At 38.1% G+C, this 17,623-nt stretch overlaps 1 protein-coding gene across 1 annotated transcript; it reads left to right on the top strand.

Moving 5' to 3' along the window:
- Window positions 1-10,919: 10,919 nt before the first annotated feature.
- LOC131691177 (phospholipase A2-like) lies at window positions 10,920-12,149 on the top strand. The gene is made up of 4 exons (XM_058977379.1): window positions 10,920-11,476; window positions 11,539-11,695; window positions 11,766-11,918; window positions 11,974-12,149. The coding sequence occupies exons 1-4, from the start codon at window positions 11,296-11,298 to the stop codon at window positions 12,083-12,085; spliced, it is 603 nt and encodes a 200-aa protein (XP_058833362.1). The 5' UTR covers window positions 10,920-11,295; the 3' UTR covers window positions 12,086-12,149.
- The last annotated feature ends 5,474 nt before the right edge of the window (window positions 12,150-17,623 follow it).

Here is a 17,623-nt window from a genome sequence, read left to right on the forward strand (position 1 = left end):
GATTGCATGATTCAGTGATCGAAACCCAAAACTTCATAAAGTATTTAAAATTATTAAATTAAAATTTGTTTTTGCTATTGAAATTGACAAAATGATAGTATCGCCCCTTTGGCGATTGTTTACTTTTTCGGTCCCACCTATCAGCATTGAAGTATCGCCCTCACGTTTTTTTACAATAACTACCGTTTTACACCGCCGATTTCGTCCGGGTTTTTTCAATAGCGATCATTGTTACTATTTACAGCTGGTATCAGCTTGATAATCCAAAAAAAAGGAAAATAACAGTTTCGCCTCTAAACTGCTAGCAAAAAAAGTATCGCCCTGTTTGTTTGCATGGAGCGTGGAGGGCGAAACTTTAAATAAACAAACAAAAATACAGTTTCGCCCGTTGTATTTTTTGCTGTAGTTTAAGAAAGCAATATCGTAGAATCAAAATTTTTAGGTTAATTTGTTGCGTTTCAAATCCCTTATTCGCATGTATGAAAAAAGCCTTATGTTTACATTTGTAATTATCGCCCTTTTCACAAAAAAGCGTTGAAATGAAATCGCAGCTCCTGATATCACGCTATATCTGAAGTGCATGCGTGCATAGTTTCAAATTTTACTTCGACATCGACTTTTTCTAAAGGTGACTTCCCAGTCTCCCAGTATCCTTGATTTGAATTATTATCGCTAATCCGGGAGGTTAAATAAAAAATAAAACTATTAAAAAATTTCAAATAGTTTATAATTTTCACAAACATATTAGGAAAAATTGTTTAATAAGCTTTCGTAATATTGTGTATGAAAAAAGCTGAAAATTTCAGTATTTTCTCTATCTGCAACATATAAACCCTTAAGTATACCAATTAATTGGTATACGAATTGGAATAGGTTCGCCAAATTTTGGAAGAAATCTATAAAATAACCCCTTGAAAGCTACCTAAAAATTGTTGTAGTTCGATGCAATAAAAAATCCCCGAAAATGAAATGCAATAAAGACCCATTTTTATCAACCTCATGGTGTATTTTAGGCTGATAAAATGGGGACATTGACTAAATCGGGCAATTTTTTTCTTTATAATAAACTGAAACTGTTAAAATATTCTTCCCGTCCCTTGATGTAGTCTGATAATTATTTCTGATTATGATGAACTTTTTATTTTTGCATATTTCCATCTTCATGATAAGGAAAACATGCTCAAGAAAGAATTTACTCGAATTCAGTCTTATTCGTCTGCTAGAGCCCATCAAACATATGTTCATATTTGGATGATAAAATCGGGGTTTCAATGTATTATAATAGATATTCAGCATTCGAAGAAGTTTCTAGTGAACGAGTGTAGAACGACTTTGTTTCTACTTACTTGAAGTCAGCGGCGTAGCCAGAAATTCGGTTTAGTTGGAGTTTGGTGATAATCGATCATTCTGTCCAAACGGCATAATTCCGAAACCGTAATTTTTAAAGTTTTAAAATTATGCAGAATTAATTTTTCAGAAAATAGTAACAGAGTTCGTGTCTTTAGCGAATTTGTTGAGACCTGAGAAAATTCACCATAAATACTTCTTGGACGATATACCGTCAAAATAATTTTATCAAATGATGCGCTGTTTAACGTTTGTTAAACTCATCGAAGATACTAAACCTCCGAAATTGGCGGTTTCAAAATGATGTTATCTTGACCTTAAATTACTGTTTTTGACCTATACATATAATTGGTCATACAACAAAAATCAAATTCCCATCAAAATCGATCAGGACCTGCTAGAGTCGAATGGAAATCGTCATTTTTCATAAATTTCTCTCTACATTCGGAAAGTGTTATCCTCGTTATTAATCATATTACGTTTTCGTCCAACTCGACGCATTCCCAAAATAAAAACCTGTTTTAATCCACCTAGTGGTGCAATTGTGCTTGTCTCATTTGTCCAGACTACGATTACATGGCTGGTTATGTTCAATACAATGGTGGAAATGAATATTTCATGTTCAGTACGATTTGCACATACATACAATGGATCGACAGCCACGATCTTGAGATACCATGTGATACTGAAACATCGCTTGAAACCAGCGGCGGATCATGGAGAAAGATCCGGGAGGTCCAGGTCCTGCCGAAAATTTTCAACTTGTTAAGAAATTTTAAACTAGTTGTAATTTTAAAGTAGCAACCCCTCACTGCATACTCCCTCCGGGCTGGTATGATTGACGATTTTTAGAGTGATTGCATAACCTTTCTATATGAGAAAGGCAAAAATGTACCAAAGTCCAAACAAGTCAATTTTTGTCAAACATCTCAATGTTTCATGCATTTTAAAGTCATTTGGCATCAAAAATACAAATTTGATTTTGAATTTTTTTCATTTCAGTTTATATGGGAATTTGCTGTGTGATTGCACTCTTCAACTCGTAACTCCGGAACCGGAAGTCCAATCAATAAAAAATTCAATAGCATGGGAAGGTTGTACCTTTCATTTGAGACTAAGTTTGTGCAAATCGGTCCAGCCATCTCTGAGAAACAGAGGTCACATTTTTTCCACATACACACATACACACACATACATACACACACAGACATTTTCCGATCTCGACGATCTCAGTCGATTGGCATATGACACTCGGCCCTCCGGTTCGGGATTAGATTGACGAATTTTAGAGTGAATGAGAAAGGCAAAAACATTTTTAGCAAATGTTGAAAGTTATGCATTTTTTTGGTGAGCAGTTCTATGTTTCATAGACATTAAATCAATTTTAACTTCGCATCCTATTAAATAAAGACCCTTATTACAGTACATCTCTACAAAAAAGAGCTCAATTTGAAAATAAATCTGATAATTATGATTGATTACAGAACTCTGGAATTTTCTATTAGAATGTTTTCAGGCAGGACTATTAGACAACTGTGAAATCAAGACCAATATATCAGTTACATATCAGGACCCCATTCCGACAATTTATCAAAAGTCCTCATGATGTTTACAACAACAGGTTATCAATCTACGGATCAGATAATTGTTATTGTAATATTGAATTAAATCAGTCTGCATCAATAAATTTTCAACTTCAATCCAATTTTTTTTTTGGGTGGGGGGGGGGTTGTATGGTGTAAAACCCCAAAACCTTCTCTTGGCTACGCCGTTGCTTGGAGTTATTTACTTCGCTTTTCATTTTCCGATATGTTTCAGATCGATCCGATGGTCATAAGTTAGAAAAATTGCAGTCAGAAGGTTAGCACAAATGAACATTTTTGCACTGATAAGTTATCAAGTTCCTTCCAGACAACTTGGAAGTATTCGATGATTATTTCTAGCGGTTGTAGATAGAAAAATGAAACACGAAATTCGTTTTATCGAAATAATGTTTGGCTTATTTCAATGGATTATTACTATATTGAACAATAAATAGGCGAAAAAGAGTAATCCCCAAACAATAAGCCATAACTTTTAAAGTATTCAAAATAGATATTTGAAGTCTTCAGTAAAGTTATTCGCAAAAGTAAGAGCTACAAATTTGCTGAAGGCATCATTTCGATATAATCACTTCCACGAAAATTTGTGAAAATATCTCACTCATAGGGGGATTAATCAGCAAAAGCACAATACCAAAAGAAAGGGCATATTGCCTCCATTAAATTCTCCGAAGATACTATTGACCTAAAATAAGCCGTTTTGGCGTTAATAATAGATTACATGTTTTTGGTCATATTTCTGGCAATGGGAAATGATAAAAATCTTTCGTCCGCATTTAATATTAAATATCTCTTTTGATAATAGTCCGATTTCAAAAATCTATAGCTTGTTCGAAAGGTATTCGTTAAAGCTGTCTAAAATCATATAAATTGTTAATCTATATTGTCAATTTCGGCAGATAATTTAGAAAAACTGCAAAAAACGCCTTTTTACGCATTCAAACATTTATATCTTGGAAACTAAACATCAGAATCAAAAACAAATTAATAGCGTTCATACTGTTTTTTAGTTCTTTCATTCAAAATTGGTTTGGATAAGATCGGTTCAGCCATTGCTGAGAAACACGAATGAGAATTTGTCCGTTACATACACACACACACACAGACACACACACACACACAGACATTGTCCCAAATCGTCGAGCTGAGTCGATTGGTATATAAGACTCGGCCCTCCGGGCCTCGGAAAAAATCTTGAAAGTTTGAGCGAATTCTATACATTTCTTTTATAAGAAATGTAAAACTAAAATGTTTTCTCAATCAGTAACATATTCACTTTCCAGACTGATTTCTGGAAACATAATTTCTTTTTGAAGTTATGACTAAAGCTGAATACTTTACAGGATACTTAACGACCTTGACTTATACTACTTTTTCAGAAATCATATTTTTATTAATTTTATAATGACGGGACATTATTTTGAGCATTTCGAGACAAATGAAAAATACAACCGTCAAACTGGGAACTTGCAACACTTCTGACTTCCTCTGTTAATGTAAATTTAGCAACGGTAATAATAATTTTAACAATTTGGAGTCAAAAGTCTTAAAATTATGCAAAACATATGAGGTGTTGACCGAATAAAAATATTTAAAATCAACATTTTTTTCTATCACGCATTCCTATTTGCTTTTCAATTCAATTTAGGCGCATATGTATTTCCATACCTGAATAAAAAATTTCAAACTGAGCTATTTAGTACTAAGTAGCGGAAAACTTTGACACTTTATTCTTTCAATGATACTTTTAGTAATACAAATGTGGAGGTTACAATCCAATCGCTATTAATCGTTAAATAGTTAGTCTCAATATTATTTTTTTTTAGTTTTTAGAGGAGAATTTTCTCTTATTTTTAAAGAATACAAATGACCGGACGATATTTAAATTTCGAAGTGCAGAAGAATCTTTTTAATTTTGATATTGAATAAAGGTCAGTTATGGTCTTCAAACGTAATACTCGGACTGAGGTTGTTTGATGTAAGAGTTGGCTAAGATGTACAATTCGACTTCAGTACCAACGCCAATTTAAATCCATTCATTCATCTATTTATAATTCCTACATGCATACCTACTTAATCATTCCTTACTGTATAATGCATTACAGATTCTTCATAAAGTACCAAGCTCGTTCATGCATATGAACGCACAAATTGCTTTGAGCCACTTACCAAGCGACAGCAATAGCGCGGCGATAATCGCTACCGAAATATAAGCTGCCGTGTTTTACGAATTTAAAAACACTCGGTACGCTGCCTCCCGATGTCAGAAACACCTCGGTTGCGGTGCCTGCCGATGTGAGATGCACCTCGGTTACGGTGCCTACCGAAGTCAGAAACACCCGGGTCGGTGCTTTGCCGAAGCAACGAGCACGGTGGTTAAATATCATGCGCTGGCACCGACACCGGTGCCTTGGTATCGGCGACCGGTGTTTGCTGTTGAGCACCGGTACGGCGTGCCAACTTCAATCCTCTTGGTGGCGTATTTATTGGTAGAAGTGCCCACCGCGCAGCACCGTTCGGTGCTTTTGCCATGCCTGGGATGTATGCCAAGTTGGACGGCTTCTCTGAAGGATCGGTTAAAGTTTCGACAAGCTTCGATTTTGGCAAAAGTAGTGAGTAGACAGCAGATGCTGGTCAGCGGGCTAGCAACGGCAGTTATGGAGGAAAAACACGAAGTTAGAGAAAATCGGGATAACGTAGTCTAGAGATATTTTACCGACGATGATTATTCCGTTAGAGTGGCAGCGAAATGGATCGCGAAAATGGGTTGCCCCGGATGGCTGAGGATTACGATATACAAGAGGTTTAAGTTTAGTCGGATGGATTAACAACTACTACAAACCAATCCGAATCCACCACGAGCCAGCAGGCAACGCACAGTGGTCGGAAATGCCAAAAACGTCACTAGAGGCCAAACCATTGAATATATTCATAGGGTATCTTTGGAGGAATTGTTCGAATGAATATTCCTCACAATCTGATAAAAATTGAATTGAGACATGGCTTACTATACTGACGAGGTAGAAAGTTGGTGTCTTCGACAAAGTTTTAGGAATGCTCATAATGAAGAAATTTGTTGAACCACATGAGCTTGTAGGACTTAATGTTATCGATTTATTAAGCGTTTTCTAAGGCAAAACCCTTAAATTTAGCTTTTTAATATAGCTTTTTTCGCTTTGACTTTTCGTGCAAACGATGTTCCAGACAAATGTTGAGGTATTAAAACCACATAATATTGTTGAAGACTGCATGTAAAAATTAAATTATTGTTGAAGACTGCATGTAAAAATATTGTTGAACACTGCATATACAAATTTCACCTGAAATCGGCAGCGCGGCGCACACCTCTTGTAAAAAAACTCCTTCGTTTTAGAATTATTGAAGAATTTTAAATTTTTTACACCAAGTTCAACTGTTTTGGTGATCACGAATGAGCTCTGAAACAGAATAGTTTATCAAAAATTACGAAACGTGTGTATTGCAAACAAGAAAAACCTATTTTAATGCACCTAGCGGTGCAATTGTGCCTTTCTCAATCATGAATCACGAGAATATTCATTAAAAGCTTTTAAATGCATACATTACATTTTATTATTGTACATCACATGACAACTATATACAGGAAAATAAATCATTATTCGAGTTCAAAAAATTTGAAGAAGAAAAAACAGCCACGGTAATATTGAACTGAAAAAAGGTGCGAAATCGGCAAAGTCCCAAAAAGTCGATTTTTACAAAAAAAAATTTCGAGATAGCATAAAATCTCGACGTTTCATGCATTTTAAAGATGTTTTGCATCAAAAATACGAATTCGATTTCTGAAATTTCATGGGGTCCCCCCTTTGAAAAAAAAATTTGAGTTCCGGCTTATATGGGAATTTCATATGTGACCGGACGATTTAGTCTATATTTCGGGCTCCATATAAGCGATCTGTACGAAATTTTATAAACATCTGTGGGGATATTATAGCTATCATTTGGGACTAAGTTTGTGAAAATCGGCCCAATTATTTCCGGGAAACTGATGTGAGTTCGTCAATTTTGAAAGATGGCCGCTTTTCCCGGGCACTTCCGGAACCGTCTATGGTGGTCAATGTAGTGAACGAAAGTTTGGTTGGCCGTCGGTGACCTAGAACAGCAAATTTAAGTTGTTTGAGAGACATTTTAGCGAAATTTTTACCTTTTTTGCTTTCATCGGAGTATCGGTTTGAATCACAATTTGCTATGTGATCGCACGCCACAACCTATAACTCCGGAACCGGAAGTCGGATCGGGATGAAATTAAATAGCCATTTACGGGGACGCAATACTTTTCATTTGAGGCCAAGTTTAGTCGAATCGGTCTAGCCATCTCCGAGAAACCGATGTGACTGTTATTCTGAATTTAGATACTTCCGCCGGGGCTTCCTGAACCGATGATGGTGACCAATGTGGCCAAATAGACTTTGAATGGATGTTAGTGACCTAATACTACAAATCGAAGCAGTTGTGGTCATATTTTCGAAAAAATTTCACCTTTATGCATTCATTGCAGAATTTATTAAAATCGACATTTTCTGCGTGTTCGTACTCATCACCCTGTAATTCCGGAACCGGAAGTCGGATCCATTAGAAATTCAATAGCAGCCTATGGGAACGTTGCACCTTTCATTTGAGACTAAGTTTGTCAAAATCGGTTCGGCCATCTCTGAGAAAAATGAGTGACATTTTTGGTAACATACACACACACATACGCACATACACACACACATACATACATACACACACAGACATTTGCCGAACTCGACGAACTGAATCGAATGGTATATGTCACTCGGCTCTCCGGGCCTCCGTTAAAAAGTCGGTTTTCAGAGCAATTGCAATACCTTTCTATTGAGAAAGGCCAAAATTTCACCTTTTTACATTCATCGCAGAATTCGTTAGAATCGAGATTTACTGCGTGATCGTACGTATCACCCTGTAATTCAGGAACCAGAACTCGGATCCACACAAAATTCAACAGCAGCTGATGCAATACTCAGCTGCATATTTTGCCTTCCATTTGAGACTTGGTTTGAGAAAATCGGTTCAGTCATCACCGAAGAACCGATGTGACTTTATTTGTGTAATATGCCCGGAATTCCGGACTTCCGGAATCGTCGAGAGTGGACGATATATTCAAAGAATGTTTGATTGGCAATCAGTGATCTAGATCTGCGATTAGAAGTAATTTGGTGACCATTTCAAAAGTTTTTAGCCTCTGAGGTATTACGATTGTACCGATTTATATGGGAAATTCCAGTGTATCCTTACTAACACCCCTGTAACTCCGGAAGCAAGAGTCAGAACAGAATGAAATTCAGCAGCAGTCAATGGTATTACTGTATCTTTCATTTGAAATCAAGTTTGTAAAAATCGGTAGAGAATTCGTTGGGGAATGGGTGTGATATTAGCTTAGGAACTTGGCGGGTTCCCCGGGGGCGTCATGAACTGTCATAGGTGGCCAATGTGGTCAAAGCTGCTTTGATTGATCATTAGTGATCCAGACCCGCAAACTAGAGTAATGTTACATCAATTTTAATATGTTTTACATCATTTGAACATCATGGTGGTACCAATTTATATGGGAATTTGCTGTGTGACCGCACTCTTCAACCCGTAACTCCGGAACCGGAAGTCGGATCAACTAAAAATTCAATAGCAGCTTATGGGAGCGTTATACCTTTCATATGACACTAAGTGCGAAAATCAGTTCAGCCATCTCTGAGAAAATTGTGTGAGTTTAAATGACACACACACATACACACACAACCACACACACATACGTACACACACAGACATTTGCCGATCTCGACGAACTGAATCGAATGGTGTATGACACTCGGCCCTCCGGGCCTCCGTTAAAAAGTCGATTTTTACAGTGATTGCATAGCCTTTCTTTATATGAGAAAGGCAAAAACGTCATTCGAGCTTGGAATGGAAATTCCGAAGAACTGTAACAGCAAACGATGCGTCTAGTGAAGTGATGTGTGATTTTCCAATGCAATGTAATGGCTCGGCTAAGGATTTATTTTGCTTCTCACGCTGATGTCATGGTCATGTTCTACTGCAGAAAACTGTTACTCATGTCACAGGTAGTGAATGAGTCGGATTTGGATTTTATTAGTAGAGTTGGGATGACAGTAAAGCTTTGCTAGTACGCAGATGAGAAACAGTTCGAAGAAATATTAGGAACTGTGGCCGAACATGCCAAACATAAAGAGGTTACCTTTATGCCGAACCATTTTGATGTATGGTAGACCGTTCTTTCAAAAAGGTTTACATATCCAATAGAATTCTTGTGACTGTCGGCATTATCACACACATTGAATATTTTTCAGTTGGTTTTACCATAAAAGATTGAGCGATGAAAACGTGACCCCTAAAATCACTATTTTTCATTTGTCATTTCATAAATTGATTTATCGTAAATACTTTGTTTGCAGCACTTTTAGAATTTTGTATGGTGCATATTTTTGCTGAAGTAACAAAGTTATTATTTCGTCTATTTGAAAAATTATGAACGATTTTTGTTGAAAAATACACCATTTTTAAAAATTAAGTTTTTTTACAGAAATAGCGCTCCCGCAGTTTTTTTACTGAAAACTAAAAAAGTTCCGATCGTTCACATGAAATTAAAAGATTGAAAATCCATTTGTAATCTTGGAAGATATATAGCTTTGAAAAAAAAACATTTTTGTTTTGAAAATCGCCTGCAACTATGCAAGCAAAAGAGATAGAAACTTTATTGCTTCGGCAAAAATGTTCATTTATAAAAGTTCTAAAAGTAAGAACCACCCTAATTCAACTAATATAAAAAAATCGGAAAAAAGTTCTAGAAAGTTTACCGAACATACTATATATCTAAAACTAACGATTTGGGCACAAACAGTTTTGTCTTCCTAAATACAGCTTTGGGAACATAGTGCGTCGTTTGCTTTGACGACTAGAGCGTCTCCCGTATACATATGGAAGATTCTCTTTCTTCATTTTCTTCTTTTCTTCCGGATTCTTTACCGATTTTTACATATTTGATTTCAAATTGAAGATATGACACTTCCATTAACTGCTATTGAATTTTTTTCAGATCTGACTTTCGGTTCCGGAGTTATAGGTCGGTCACACAATAATTTCCTATATACATACATACATACGTTTCTTCAACACACTATCAAAGGATTACCAACACATTCACGTGCCTATGCTGGGTGCTGGGAGTTTTTATTTTCCGTCTACTTTTTATTCATTCCTCACCAACATCATCAAACGCAGTTTTGTGGCTGCTAATTGTACGAGTTTTAACGCTCTATTCGCATGTGCCAAGATAGAACAGTGGCTGTAGTCGGTGCTACGATGCGCAAGGTTGTGAGTTCAAATCTGGGTGTGCGTCCGATCGTGAAATCATCCAAGTGTTTATATACGACTTTTATCTACTCATAATAATCTGATAGCATGGTTGGATGGATTTGGGTATTGGTTAGTGATCTGCCCGTGTGGGACTCGTTTTTCAATCCTAGCTGTCTTTTTTATTTAACGCATATTGGTCACCAATACACATACATCGCTAATACATAGTCAAAATTCATTTTTTCTGATTCTTGCATTACATGCAAAGAAGCTTCTTGCAATTTTCGCACATTACCAGAAAGCTTGCAATTTTCGCTCGTATTTATTGTATTAATGTAACCGATTCTTACCGGGTACGTTTTGGGTGTATCGAACATAATTAGCCATGAGATCATAGTTTAGAGAAATGCGAAAGACACAATTGCAGCACTAGGTGGAATGAAACAGGTTTCGTTAATAATTTATTACTCTTTCGTTTGCTCATGGTTACTGCAAACGTGTTTAAACTACGTATTTATAAATTTTCTTTCGAGTTTGTTTGACTATGACCTTGGCCCTCCCGAAAAAAAGAAACCTTCATAAAGTTCATTATTATAGAAATAAAACTTCTTCAAACAGTTCTTATCACGATTCGCAACACAGCTCCAATAAAATAGTAACGGCAACAGTCATTTGCAATCACCATTATGATAGTTATTTAGCACTTTAAACACTGTGCAAATGAGGTATTGTTGTTACCAGCGGGAGACGTGACACCTTCAGGCACATGGATAGATCCACCAGAACCGTAAATATCTATGTTTCTTCACAATAGGTCTCTAGGGCAGAACTCCGCCGTGGCAATCACTGGTAACAGATAATGAGTTCAATGTATGATTGCCTGTCACCAAAGGTATAAAAACTTAATTTTAGCACACTTTTTGCCAGTTCTAATTCAATTTCAACACGTGCCATTATTTCAACCGTCTGCGAAGGAAATAACATGACAGTCTTCATCGTTATATCCATAATTATAGCAGTGATCTACGTTGAACATGGAAACTCCAAGCAGCTACTGATGAATATGGAAACGTTCGATACCGCATCCAATGAGATTGAGGAACGCAGCGGAGAAGCCATGCGTTCCAATCGAACCGTTGAACGGATTAATCTAACACTTCCAGGTAATAGATAGGATATGTTTATCTCTGAAGTGAATGACTTACGAAATGATCGCATTTCCAAGGTACCAAATGGTGTGGGCCGGGTAACACTGCTGATGACTATGACGATCTGGGAAAGCACGAGGAAGAGGACAAGTGCTGTCGCGATCATGATCACTGTGACAACATTCCTGCTGGAGAAACGATGCATGGGCTGAAAAATGATGACTATTTTACAAGGTATTAAATACATTATTAAAAATTACCCGCGTCAGCGATGATTTAGTATGGAACTCCGGTGCTATTCCAGACTCCACTGCAAATGCGACAGAGACTTCCAGCAGTGCCTGAAAGGTATAAATACTACCTTGGCGAATCGATTAGGTGGTTTTTATTTCGCTGTACGCGACAAATGTTACAAGAAACAGTACCCCATAGTTGATTGTGGAGAGAAAAAGAACATGTAAGGAGGAGCAGACTGTGTACAATTTATGATAAATTATCGCCTGTATTTCCAGGTTATTCCTACGACGATGCGTTCGGTATGTTCTTGACAGCTCAAAGGATCGTGAGTGGCAATGGTTTGATCTTCCATTCTACGATGACAACATGATGGTGGACTTATATTGAACGACAAGCGTTCAGAAAATTTAAAATAATTAAAATAACTTTATTTAAACATATGTATTTATAATGTGGAAAATGTATAGTATAAACTGCACTGAAAAAAATTGAAAAAATTTTTTACCCAAAACATAGTGAAAGAGACAGAGAAAACGGTACAAACAACAATCCTAATCCAGTTCCCTGCATCTGTTGTGGATACGCACTTGCTTGGTTCTTCTCACTCTAACGGCCGCTGCAACAGCATTTGTAGAGCAGCGGACGCAAAGGTGTATTATCTCACCCCACTTGTCTTCTCAATTGACGATGCTTCCGCAGGGAAGACAAAACCTCCAGAAAAAACGCTTTTTCTAGTTGTTACACAACGGGAATCCACTTTCTCTGGCATATTCCATAGTACAGTAGTACAACTAATGCAACAGGTAACACAACTATACTAATATAGCTGGCTGGTTTGACCCAACAACGGGTATTCAATAAAAATGAGAATGATTGCAATACCTTTCTGTAATTAAAGACCGTAATTTTTTTTCTAATCATAAACCAGCGAAATGCAAAATATTTTTATGTGTTCATCCAGAAGAGTGCAGTGAGAATGGAAGTGAGAGAAGAAAGAGACGTATGTGGTGTGAGTTGGGGGCTTGAATTGATTGAAATTTAACACATTGCTTAAATTCAAGTAAATTCAACTGTTTGATTAAAACTTCAACTTCCAAAAATACCCATATTGATTGGGTTATAGCGAATTTCGCTAAAGCGAATATCGCCATCTTGGATTTTAAAATAGCGTCAAAAATCAAATTTTGGAACCTATTCAGTAAGATCATTCCGAAAACACGCACCGGGTTATAGCTTATAGCGAATGTGGCTAACCCGGAAGTCGCCATCTTAGAATTCAAAATGGCGTCAAACACCGACCTTTGTCTCCCACTCTTCAAGACCATTCCGAAAATACCCATATTGATTGGGTTATAGCGAATTACGCTAAACCGGAAGTCGCCACCTTGGATTTTAAAATGGTGTCAAACATAAATTTCTGGCACCTACTCGTCAAGACCATTCCGACAATACCCATATTGCATAGGTTGTAGAGAATTTCCTCTAAACCGGAAGTCGCCATCTTGGATTTCAAAATGGCGTCAAAAATCAATGTATGGCACCTACTCTTCAAGACCATTCCGAAAATACCCATATTGATTGGATTATAGCGAATTTCACTAAACCAGAAGTCGCCACCTTGGATTTCAAAATGGCTTCAAAAATCAATTTCTAGCAGCTACTCTTCAAGACCATTCCGAAAATACTCATATTGATTAGGTTACAGCGAAATTTGCTAAACCGGAAGTCGCCATCTCGGATTTCAAAATGGCATCAAAAATCAATTTCTGGCACCTGCTCGTCAAGTCCATTCCGAAAATACCCATATTGATTGAGTTATAGTGATTTCACTAAACCGGAAGTCGCCATCTTGGATTTCAAAATGGCGTCAAAAATCAATTGCTGGCACCTACTCTTCAAGACCATTCCGAAAACACCCATATTGATTGGGTTATAGTGAATTTCACTAAACCGGAAGTCGCCATCTTGGATTTCAAAATAACGTCAAAAATCTATTTCTAGCAGCTGCTCGTCAAGTCCATTCCGAAAATACCCATATTATTGAGGTGCGGGCCATAAGGAGTCTTCCAGACCCGTCTCTTTCATCTTTCCGTAAATCTTCTAAGTCTTTTGCATTCAAAAGGACTTAGAATATTTTTGCAAAAACCGTATTAATGGCGAAATCCGTGCAAAAAAAAACTTCTTGCTGAGTTTTTTCTACGCGGACTTTCGAATTAACGCGGTTTTTTTACGCGGATTTTCCAATTACGGCGGTTTTTTACGCGGTACGTATCCCCCGCGTAAAAAAAACCTGGGTGTATTCAGCAAAGGTGAGACAGCACGCAAGAAAAAGCTGACTTAAAGATTAACGCAAAATAAAAAAGCAAGGGCACAATCTCTACTGAAATAGTACCTAACGATTGTCCCCGATAGATGAGGATTGTGAGAAACAAGAGGTTTAGGTTTACTTGGTAGGCTTAACCACTACAAACCAGTTACAACATACAAGCAGTGGCGGATCCAGGGGGAGGGTCCTGATGGTCCGGACCCGCCCGAAAATTTTCAGACCACCAATACTGATTTTCATTAAATGAGGCTTTCACGTATTGTACCATGCTCATTTTAAAATCTAAATTTCGAACCCCCTCCGAAATTGTGGATCCACCCTTGCCAACAAGATCGAAAGAATCAAGTTTTTTTTGCTTCTATCAATAGATAAATCGAAGAATATATCGCAACAACCTTTCATATGGCCGTTTTAAGATTCTAACAAACACTGTGTTGCGGCACAACGCTATTCTTGTACGGTCCCCAGCCTACAATTTCATTTTGGTGTGTCGCATTAGTTACAACCAACTTGCAAATTTGTGTGCATGTATAGCAGAAGCGAAATTTGCAATGCCGATATCCGCCATGGGCGGCAGATTGTTTCACTCGTCGTTTTCTTAGGAACTCCTGATGGCATTCTCTCGTCTTCATCGCCACAACGTAGGGACCTATCACTGGCGCGATCACACTGTTATTAGAAAACCGGATTAAACATTTCTATAGCACGTAAAATCATAAATTCATGCCAAAAATACATAATTTTTTTAGAAAGCAGCGTTGCGTTGCGTTGTGATGATGATTTTGGTGGATTGCACACTGACTTCATCATGTTTGACTACTGATTATCTAATAAGAGTTGCTTAGGGAGTGGTAAGTAGGAATTCATACCAATTCGACCCATAGTAAAACCTCAACAACATGATAGCCATCATTGCCGGCCGCCCCCATCTCCATCGTTCACGGGTAAGGATAAATGTTAAGATAGACGGGAAGTGTTGATGCTCCACCTACTTAACGGAAGGTAGACGACTCATCAGACTCTTCCATAGGTGTCGCGGAGTTGGTCGTTTAAAAGGGTATAAGGTCTAGGATTCGCTCCAAGCAAGCGATGCGACCTCTAAAGCATGGTTTATTAGGTAGTAGTTTAGTTGGATTTCAAGTAAACGATCACTCGAAAAAGAAAAGATCTTATTTAGTTCTTGGTTCTTTTTAAACTCTGGATAGCCGGCTACCGAGAGTATCCTGTTTTCTAAACAAAAGCAATTTAAGCTCCACGCAGCCGACCGTGGGAGTATGGCTTAGGAAAACTAATCTTATCTGCGTAATGGGCCAGTATTCAAAGAAAATTCGCTAATCTTTTCCTACGATATATTTATTGGGTTGACAACTACTGAGTGACACATTGACGAAACTCGAAATTAGATTCATGAAAACAGACGCCACGAATTTTCAATACGTATTGACATTTGATCATCAGCTGTCCAAAATAAACATTAATTGTACCGAAAGATTCACTCTGCAAGACGGATACACTAGCAGTTTCACGCGCGCGTCGTTTGTCCCCCTTCGCTGTCAGCATACGACCATAGATCCTAGACGATCTTAACTCGAAACGAAATTGAGACAGGCTCCAATCCGCCAACCTGTCGAAGTGAACGAATTGACAGCAGTTGGGGGTAGAACCCGACCCAGTCCCGAGTTTGAGCAAAAACGGCAAAAGGAGGCCTGTACCCCGGTTGGCACCGCGGGGAGACAAGGGATAGGAGTTCTGCATCAGAGGTGAATGGTAACATAGATTGGCCTCATGTTGCATGATAATACAGCAACCTACATATTTTTTGGTAAGCTGGGTAAAACAGATACGGAAATTCAAATGTTTATTGTTTCATTTATTTCAACCAGAATTACGAACTGCACTTTTTCCGCCAATTAGGTATTACAGTAACGAACCAGTCCTTGACTGCCATTTGATTAAGTTTTTCAAGGAAAATTTTTATTTTAGCTTTTCAAATGTGAAAACTTTTACATCCCTTTCCAAAAATCACGACAACAAATTTCTTCTTTGTCTCCTAAAGCAGTCCACCCCCTTAATTGTTCCTATTAAAGGGGGGGGGGGCGATGATGTGGGATAAGGGTTTCACTGAAAAAAATACTTTTTTGCGAACAAAACTTTTGTACACTATAATTCCCTTGATTTGATTTTCGCAATGATGTTGTCCCATGCTAATTTGATCGATGTAATATCCGAAGAGGAAGTTCTAAGAGTTGCAAGATATATCTCATCACACTGTTAGATGGATTAAAAGCGTTTTTTTTGTTTTAAAGAAATTTCTGGTTAGATACTGTAAGGGGGATTCTGGTAGGGCCTCTAAATATCCGGCTTATGCGCCAGATGACGAAGTCGTCTGCCAGGATTACAGATCAGTTTGCCCTGGCTAGCTTTAATTCCTAAACCTACCGCAGAATCCACCTCCAGTTCCACTCCAACTCCAACGCTCCCAATACCTATTCCTACCAGTCTTTACGAATATTCCCAAAAACTTTCCAAAATAATGAAATTCAAATTATCTTGCTTTTAAACAGTCTAGAGAAACTTTTTATTTAAACCCTTTTATTTTTGATTGCAAATTTCGTCTACTTTAATATCTTTTCAGAGTTTATTTTCCTGTTTCTTTCCTATCGCTATCCTACCTTGGTGACGTCATCTAACTTTGGTTTCTTAATTTCTCCCGAACTATGCGGGGCCTAATCTCTCTCTCGCTTCTTCCCCTACTTTACAATTTCCAATTCCCTACTCTCAACGCGCACTATGAAAGTTCGTATGTATGGTTGTGGTTGGTCGTACTTTTTTTTTTTTTTTTTTTTTTTACAATGGAGAAGACCTTTATGTCCTAGCCCAGTACACGTGCTAACGGTAGGGTCCAATCTACCACACGGGGTGCACTGGGGGCGTGTCGGACTCGAATGGTGACCAGCCATTAATACCGACTAAACTCCATTGGGCTCCGCCATCATTCCTCCCAGGAACTACCTCTCGGTATTACTTCTGGGGGGATGGCTGTACTAAATGTACTCATTCACTCTCACTCACGCGATCATACATCCTGTATGAGGCTTACTTGGGTGCTCTCTCAATCGCACTTTGATTCACTCTCAAACACTCCCACATGAGGCTGACTTTTGTGCTCACCTTTTACGTTCCATGCGAGGCTGACTTGTGTGCTCACCTTACTCATTCCTTGCTAGGCTTACTTTTGTGCTCGCCCTACCCATACATGTGAGGCTGACTTGGGTGCTCACCCTATCACCTGATTCACTCTCAATCGTGCCACTCTATTGTACCTTTGTCACTCCCTCTGGCATCCCATGTGGGACATTTTTCTTAGGCCCCACTTCTGACATACCATGCGAGGCTGACTTTTGTGCTCACCTTTTTCATTCCTTGCTTGCGACCAACCTGTGAGGCTGACTTTTATGCTCACCCTTAACATGCAGTGTGAGACTGACTTGGATGCTCACCCTTTCACTCCTCTGCCACGCCATGAGGCATCGATAGCTTAGTTCCAACATACTACGCTACGACCCTCCCGTCTTGGCATGAGGCAGTCCACTTATACG

This window comes from Topomyia yanbarensis, chromosome 3, assembly GCF_030247195.1.
Source record: "Topomyia yanbarensis strain Yona2022 chromosome 3, ASM3024719v1, whole genome shotgun sequence".
In the NCBI taxonomy this organism is placed as follows: Eukaryota; Metazoa; Arthropoda; class Insecta; order Diptera; family Culicidae; genus Topomyia; species Topomyia yanbarensis.

Coding starts and splice junctions, on each gene's coding strand:
- LOC131691177 (XM_058977379.1), top strand. CDS start 11,296: ATGACAGTCTTCATCGTTATATCCATAATTATAGCAGTGATCTACGTT. Junction 11,477..11,538: donor GATTAATCTAACACTTCCAG/GTAATAGATAGG, acceptor CGCATTTCCAAG/GTACCAAATGGTGTGGGCCG. Junction 11,919..11,973: donor TGTGGAGAGAAAAAGAACAT/GTAAGGAGGAGC, acceptor CTGTATTTCCAG/GTTATTCCTACGACGATGCG.